Below are 8,734 nucleotides of genomic sequence, written 5' to 3'. Positions count from 1 at the left end.
GTCATGTACAATAGTACAGGAGAGACCGTATTTTAATATTACAAAAAGACCTAAAAGACATAGCATAGCAACTAAAAATAAAAAGAACCTTTTTCAATTTAATAAATGCCATGAAATGAAAATGCATTATTATGTTTGTCAGTTCTGGAGAGATTTGTTTGTTGAATGCAAAAACGTATTTGTGAACCAATTATTTTGTTTGTAAGATACAAAAATATTTGTGAATCTAATTGTATTTGTTCAAGGGTTGTCTTATTTATGTAATGATTTATGAGACAATAATACCCACAGACAACTGAAGCTGGAGGCTTGTTTTTGAAATATGTAACTTTCATCTTTCATTCCCACAGCACCATTTTGAGTATTATGTTTTGAGAAAAAATTCCTTTGAAATGGCCACAGCAACAGATCTCCGTGAGTAGCCGTTGATATTGATATGTATTGTCTGTGACCTATGGATTTAATGGAAACATTGAAAGTTAGTATGAGTTCACAATGACACAATTGATGCAATTCAAAATATTACTTTCTTTCTGAATACTTAGTATAGACTACTGTATTTAATAGGTCCAAAAAGGCACTTCACACTTGTTTTAAATGTTATTTTGACTTGATTTATATAACTTAGCATTATTAGTAATTAATTAATTGTGTGATGAGGTTTAACATTTGGTAGAGGGAGGAAGGAGAGGAGGACATTATATATTTATTCATTCCTTCTTTCAGTGAGGAGGCCTAAATTCTTAATTCACATTATGCTAATAATAATAATAATAATAAATCATAAATAATAAGTACTAGTTTTTATACTTGTGACCAAAGACCTTGCGTAACATCCTGATATTATTCATTTTGAAGCAGAAATCTTAGAGTTTTATACAATATGTGTGTTCCAAATTTCCTATTGTGTTTATTGTGTATGAAATAATGACTCATTGTGTTAGTAACAGGGGCCGTGAAGACAGAGAAGGATCGATGTAAAAGATCCAGTGCAGAATTCGAGCCTCCATACAGTAAGTTAATACCACTGATCTGTACTACACTGTGTCACGCTGGCCATAAAACATGATGGTATTTTGAAGGACTCTTTTCAAAAAGGATCATTTGCTTTCCGATTATCTATTACAGCTGACTCTTTTTAACATGTACAAAATGGAGACAATTTTTATTAATGTGGAAGAAGCACCCATGACTTTGAATATTGAAAAATTTAATATGACTGATCTGATCTGTACATTGTTATGTTGGATGTCTACTGATTCCCCAGCTCCAAGAGCACCTGAGTTTGTTTAGAAAGTGATGTCTGGGCTTTTTTCTCTGATATTTTCATTTTTAAAAATGTCCTATTTCCATCAACTTTTGACCTCTCTCTCGCACTCTTGCATTATCTAGTGTTATAGAACGATTCAGCTATTCTTATTTTATGTATTTTTCTCAACTTAATACATATAACAGACATTTTGCACCTTTGTGACCCGGTCAGGCTTCTTCAAAAGTATCATAAATGGAGGTGACAATGAACACTGATTTATTGAACACTGGGCTGCCTACTGTTACCTGCAGTTGGCTCTATGAAACATAATGCAGCTTATTTATGGAACTGTTATTCTATGAACTGAGGAAGGCCCACAGTATGAGCTGCCAGCCCAGTTAGACTTCCATAAAGGGTGACCACTGGTGCACAGGTAATGTGGTCTGATGTCATATAAGGTGCCATGGTAACGACTTGTGGGATAAAATCCTTGTACATCATCTCAGAGAGAAAATGAATTTAATCTCGTGGACATCCAGTTTGATGTGTATCAAACTGTCTGTGCCTAACACATGCTGGGTTAACATGCTTTCTCTCACAGTAACCCTGATGTCCTACTTTGCAGTGTCTGAGCTGAGGATTGTCCTGCTGGGGAAGTCTGGAGGACTGAAGAGTAAAGTGGGAAATATCATCCTGGGCAGAAAGGTTCTTTCAGTAAAAGATCAGTGTGAGAGAGCAGAAGGTCTGGTGAATGGGAGGCCTGTGGCTCTGATCAACACTCCAGACTTACTGGACCCTGAGCTCCCTGACAGGAAATTATTCTATCAGATAGAGAGATGCGTTACCCTGTCTGGCCCAGGTCCTCATGCATTTCTGCTGGTGCTGGAGAGCAGCACATTTACAAAAGAAGATAGAAAAAGACTAAAGAGAATCCTGGGCTTTTTCAGTGATCAGCCCTTTAAGTACTCAGCGCTACTGCTCCTACAGGGGATAAAAAAATCACAAAAGGATCCCATTGAGAAAGTTGTTGGGAAGTGTAGAACATCGAAAAAAATAGACAAGTGGGATAACACCCTGGTTACTACACTAATGGCGAACATAGAGAAGATGGTGAAAACAAATAATGGAGGTTTCCTCTGCTGTGAGATGTTCAAGGAGCCAGAATCAGCTGCACTAGGAGCGATAGAGGGCTCTCTGATGGGGGCTGAACAGAAGATGGAGAGGAAGCAGAATCCACAGGCACGGTCTAGAGAACAACAGCAAATGGGAAAAGGAGAAAAAGGTAAAAATAGAATCAGGGCAAGAAAAGGCATTATTAAATTAGTTTATGTGACTAATGGTGAGAATTGATTGATAGTTAAGTTAACCCTTAATGCTTTGAAACAAGATAAACAAAGATTAATGAAACCCGAAAAAAAAATCAGGCCTTTTATTGGCTACAGCAAATGTATGCACAACATTCATAACTGATGCACAAGACATTGAAAATGTTCACGCATTATTTAAAAACCGACAACTCAAGGGTGAAAAAAAATCACTGAAATATGAATACATTATTTCATATTTCTTTGTAGTGAGATGTTCAGCTACATTTTATTATTGGCCTACATTTTATTATTCACCAAAATGGCTAAAACGGCTTAAAACAGAAGGGAACTCGCCAGTGGAATTAGGCTTGTGTACTGAATAAAACTGATGATGTACTGATATAGAATCAGGGGAAGTGACTCACACATTGACAATAATAAAATAAGATAATGGTCAGAAGATAACAGACTCTTCCTCTTTATTCCAGTGGCTGAGGGTGACAGACTGAACTTGGTGTTGTTTGGGAGCAGTGGAGCTGGGAAGACTTCTGCAGGAAACGCCATCCTGGGACAGAGGGAGTCCAGTGTGGATCCCAGCTCCTCTTCAGTGTGTGAGAGGAGAGAGGGAGAAGTGTGCGGTCTCCTGGTTACCGTGGTGGAAATGCCAGCTCTGTGTGAATCACAGCTCACTGCATCCACTGTGTCTCGCCTCTGTGCCTCTCTCTGTGGCCCTGGAGTTAATGCCTTCCTCCTGGTCATACCATCTGCTCATCTCACTGATGAAGACAAGGCAGAAATTATAAAGATTCAGGAGATATTTGGCTCAAGAGTCACTGATTACATGATGGCCTTTTTTACCCATGAAAGTCCAACTGCTCAACCTGTTCTTGACATTCTGCAGCAGAATAAAGATACTTGGGAGCTTCTGAAGATCTGCAGCAACAGGTTCTGTGTTTGCAACAACCAGGACATTGTGAATAACCCAATAGTTCCAAAGCTTCTGAAGGCTATAGAGGAGATGAATAGAGCAACAGAAAGCTGTTTTTCCCTGGATATGTACTTGGAGGCACAGCTGGAGAAGGTCCAAAAGCTGGAGGCCAGGTACAAGACTGAGCTAGAGGAGAAGAACAGGAAGATCAGAGAATTAGAGGAAAATATTAGCAGTACATCACTGGGTAAGTTTAGAGGGGTTCATCATTTGTTCATAATTTATCTTATGAAAAGTATTACGTGAAATATAGTGCCCTCAGCAAAGTAACGACGCAATGCATTTCAGAATATTACTGACAATAGCTGACAATTTCACGTTGCAATTGCACTGGAATAGAATGAAAAGATAAAGCTATAGCTGTGTGGCATTCGGTCCGCTGGAGAGGTAGATTGGTCTCGGCTGTGCCGGCTGGTAGAGAGAACACACGCACCTGGGTTGTGTTAGGTAATCAGCCCAGGTGCTTAAAGGTATGCTGCTCTCCACAGGTCAGGCTCGAGACCGGGAGCTAACACTGAGAGCATAGTTATGATTTTCATTTCGTTTTATTTTGAGCACTAAAGAAAAAGAAAGCAATCCTCAGCTGGGATGCTGGAGGAGCTGGACTTGGCCGGGAAGGCGGGCCACACAGCTACAGAGCAGAGAACTGAAAAGTTGCACCTCTGTTTTACTTTCTTTTGCCTTTGTTATTTTAACTTATTGTTTTAGTTTATTGTTTTTGCCCGGAACCTGTGAGGGGCAAGGGTGAAGGTGTCCGTTTATTTTATTTCATGTTTGTGTGGGTGCGCTCTCTCTCTCCACACGACAGACAATGGTGTTCCCCGGCACTGCCGCGTCTCCCTCCCAGGGGTGTCACATTGGCGTGTGACAAGCTTCTTTCCACGTCACTCATTTGACTTTCAAATAAAAATTAAGAATTTGGTTTGACTTGACTTGTGGAAATTAACATTTTGTAATTGACTAAAAAATACAAGGTCTGGTTGTGTTTTGTCCTGACAAAGAAGTTGTCTTACATCAACAAGCCACATGTGCTGGTGTCAGTTGAATAACTTGGCAATAATTGTGACAAACCATTCAGTCACTCTGACTGCAGTGACTGCAGTTTTATCTCCATTATTGGAGGGCCACAGTGCCTGCGGGTTTAACTATAGTAATGGCGGGTCACAGTGTCTACAGGATTAACTCCAGTGCTAGAGGGCTTCAGTTTCTGCAGGTCTAACTGCAATAGTAGAGGGGGGGTAGTGTCTGCTGGAGGGTTGGCTGTTGGTGATTTCTGTTGATTGGCAGCATTCAATGTGTTTCAGCAACAGTGATTTATTTAAGTCATTTATTGGCTCAAGAGTCCACATACTTTGTTCTCAAAGTCCTAATTGGCTGCTGATTGAAAGGAATCCACAAATAGCTACAGACACTATGACCCACCAGGACCTGAGTTTGACACCCCTCAGTCTTTCATAATTTTTTTATGATGTTCTTAATTCTCTAAAGAATTATCTGTAAATTGTACTGTTTCTTCATTCTGCAGGTGGTGAGGGTAAAGATCAGAGCTCAGAATGTCTGAGGATAGTGCTCATGGGGAAGACAGGAAGTGGGAAAAGTGCCACAGGAAACACCATACTGCAGTGGGAGGAGTTCAAGTCTGAGCTCGGTTCAACATCAGTGACGACCTGCTGTCAGAAAGGAGTAGGGGAAGTAAATGGCAGGAGTGTTGCTGTAGTTGACACACCAGGTCTCTTCGACACATCACTTACGAATTATCAAGTCCAGCAGGAAATAGCCAAATGCATCTCCTTTTTGGCCCCAGGACCACACGTGTTTCTGATAGTTCTACAGATTGGAAGATTCACAAAGGAGGAGAAGGACACATTGCATCTCATTAAGACTACCTTTGGTAAAATGGCTGAAATGTTCACCATAATCATGTTCACAAGAGGGGATGATCTTATTGAATCAATTGAAAAATACATTCAAAAAGGTGACCCTACAATACAAAATCTTATTCAAGACTGTGGAAACAGGTTTCATGTCTTCAATAATAAAGACAAGAGCAATCACAATCAAGTGTCTGAGCTGCTGGATAAGATAGACATGATGTTGAGGAAGAACGGAGGTGGCTACTACACCAATGAGATGTTCCAGGAGGCAGAACTAACCATTAAGAAAGAGTGTGAAAGAATACTGAGAGAGAAGGAGGAAGAGATGCAGAGAGAGAAAGAGGTGCTGAAGGCAACATATGAAGAGGAGATTAAAAAAATGCAGAACAGAATCGAAGAGCAGAGACTTAAAGAAGAGGAAGAAAGAAACCGTCGGAAAAAAAAGCTAAAAGAAAAAGAAGAACATATAAGGAAAGAGCATGAAGAGTGGATGAAAAGAGAGCAGGAGGAAAAAGAAAGAAGAGAAGAGGAAGACAAAAAGAAAAAGGAAAGTCAAGAATTGGAATGGAGGAGCAAAATGGACTACATAGAGGAAGAGAAAAGGAGAATGAAAGAGGAATGGAAACATAAGGAAGAGGAAGAGAAGGAAAGGTTTGAAAGAGAGGAGAATCACAGGCAAGAAAAACAAAGAAGAGAACAGGAAGAATTTGAAGAAAAGCAAGCAGAAGAAAAGAAAAAGAGAGATAGAGAGGAGCACGAGAGGAAACAAGCTGAAGAGGAAGAAAGGAGGAAGTGGGAACATAAAATTAAAGAGGCAGAGAAAGAGAAAAAAGAGGTACAGGAAGAGATGAAGAAAAGAGCTGAGGAATGGGAACTGCAAACAGAAAAGAAACGAAAGGAGATGGAGATGAAAGGGAAACAGAAAGAAGAACAAAAAAGGAGAGAGTGGGATGAGGAACAAAAGAAAATAAGGGATGAGTTTGAAAAAGTATTGCAGCAAGAAAGCCAAAGGAGAGAAGAGGAAATCGAGAGGGATCTTGAAGAAAAGAAAAGGCAGTTGAGAGAACAGCAAGAGGAATGGCACAATGAAAGAAAAAATGAGATAGAGAAAAGAGATAAAGAGGATGAGCAGAGAAGAAAGGAGGAGAGGGAAAAGATAGCACAGCTGCAGGAGGAATTTGAGAGGGAACGAAATTCAGAGTGTATTCTAAAAAAGATGCTCGATCAGTCCAGGGAAAATAAATTAAAAGAATGTGAACGAATGCTGGTAATCCTCGAAAGGGAAAATTCCGATATAATGAGGAAATATGGAGAATTAGCAAGATTCTACGCAGAGATATTTGCTGCCTTTAGAATACCATCACTTGACAAAATTGTTAGTAGTTGTGCAATAATGTAATGCTGCAACAGGAATGCTGTGATAGGCATAGGAGCATACCATACAAATTCTAATATGGAATATACCATTTGGACAGAAAACTAGGTTTTAAAACATGTATATTGTGGCCTTTTAAAACATGTATATTGTGGCCTTTTACACTTCCTGGTCGAGTAACAGCTGTTTCCTACGAGCTCCCGCGGTTTTTTATCACTTTTATCTGTTACCTATTCTATCCATTTTCTATCTATTTTGTTTTGCTATTTTATTATAATTTTATTTTATTTTATCAGCCTTCTTAGCCTTTTACTTTTCACTTTTAATTTTTATGAACCTTTTATTGAAAATCAGACGGCGGTCGTCTTTAAACCTTGGTCATCTTTTACTTTATTGTTAACCGGACAAAGGCTTATTTCATCGAACATGGATTTTAAGTTGTTTTTATGAACTATTTCATAGCGGTGGTAATGCTGCTTAGCCTGGCTCGTCTTTAGCCTTGTGGCCCAGCGAACCAACATAATTAAACATGCCCGGTGAGGTCGATGCACTACTTAAAAAAGCGAATAAAGAGATTGCTGACCTGAAAGAGGATATTCGTCGGCTTTCGGATGAGCTACAGAAGAAAAAATTGCTTTTATCCAGTTACATGGACCTTGCTTCCGAACAGTCCAAGCAGATCTCCTCCCTTGGTTTAGCCGTGCAGGACACAGCTCTGTGGGACCCCCCCACTTGTCCTCGGCCTTCATCCTGCTCGACACCGAACCATCGGTCGTCCTGGGCTGAGGTGGTGGTCCGCGATCCCAGGGGGGTTACAAATGGGACCGCCTTATCCCCTCGCCTAAACCGCTCCACCCGCTATGCGGCCCTATCTGAAGATGCTCCGATCTACCCAACTGACGCTCAGGTACGCCCAGCTGATGTTCATGTCCACTCAGCTGATGCCCCGGTCCAACCAGCTGTGGCTCCTGCGGCTCCGATCCGTCCCGATCTGGACCCCTCTCCAGAAATGGCGCCTGCCGTCTCTGCAGCTTTCCCACCGCTGGTGGCTGGCAGCGTTCGGTTGGGTCACCGCTCCACAGTGTCGCCACTTCAACGGCCCCCATCCCGGGAAACGACCGCCGCCTCCCGGCGTAGGATCCTAAAGGAGGCTGTGCTCAGACGCTCTGGAAGTCTCCCGTACCCTATGCCGGTAGGGAATCCTACTCTCAGGTCTGATGTTGCCGCCTCGCCACAACACTCGCCTGCCCGGTCACAGATTCCTCGTCCCCCTTTCCCCCCGACCACTCTAATAGTGGGGGATTCCATAATCAGAAACATCAGTTTCTTCAACGTAGCCACGCACTGCTTCCCTGGAGCCACGGTCCCGGTCATCCTGGGAAAGCTCCCGGGGCTACTGCACTCACTCCCGTCCTCTATTAAGCGAGTGATAGTGCATGTGGGGACAAACGATACAGCTCGTCAGGAGTCTGAGCTGACCAAGAAGGATTTTAGCGAACTTATTAAACAGCTGTGGAAAGTCTGTTTTTATCTCCGGTCCCCTCCCTACGCTGGCCCGTGGATCAGCGCGCTTCAGCCGAATCCTCAGCCTCAACACTTGGCTCCTCTCCGCTTGCAGAACGAACAATATCGGTTTTATTGACAATTTTAATTTGTTTTGGAACCGCTTTTCCTTTTATAGGTCAGGTGGAGTCCACCCAAACAGGCAGGGTAGCCGAATGTTAGCGGCTAATTTGCAGCACGCTGTACAGTCCTCTCCATGTTACTGACTGTTTACCTCTCCTACACACACCCCCGAACCCCCCTCTTCTTCTCAGGTTTTACCCCAGGCCACTGTTTCCAGTACTAGCACCCCCTATCTGTTAGGAGTGCAATGTTTTCCTTCGTCCTCAGTGGCCTTTCCTTCTCCTCCGGTCTGTACCACTGGCTCTCCCTACT

General features: G+C 42.0%; 1 protein-coding gene across 1 annotated transcript in view; it reads left to right on the top strand.

The window, feature by feature from the left end:
* The first annotated feature begins 1,822 nt into the window (after positions 1-1,822).
* LOC135244080 (uncharacterized) overlaps positions 1,823-8,734 on the top strand; it is a 126,982-nt gene continuing 120,070 nt past the window's right edge. The window contains exon 1 of the mRNA XM_064316278.1: positions 1,823-2,534. Within this exon, the coding sequence (XP_064172348.1) occupies positions 1,838-2,534 (697 nt within the window). The 5' untranslated portion in view covers positions 1,823-1,837. The remainder of the gene's footprint in view (positions 2,535-8,734) is intronic.

This window comes from Anguilla rostrata, chromosome 17, assembly GCF_018555375.3.
Source record: "Anguilla rostrata isolate EN2019 chromosome 17, ASM1855537v3, whole genome shotgun sequence".
Classification (NCBI taxonomy): Eukaryota; Metazoa; Chordata; class Actinopteri; order Anguilliformes; family Anguillidae; genus Anguilla; species Anguilla rostrata.
The sequence above is the reverse complement of the archived record's forward strand: the minus strand, read 5'-3'. Positions and strand labels throughout refer to the sequence as shown.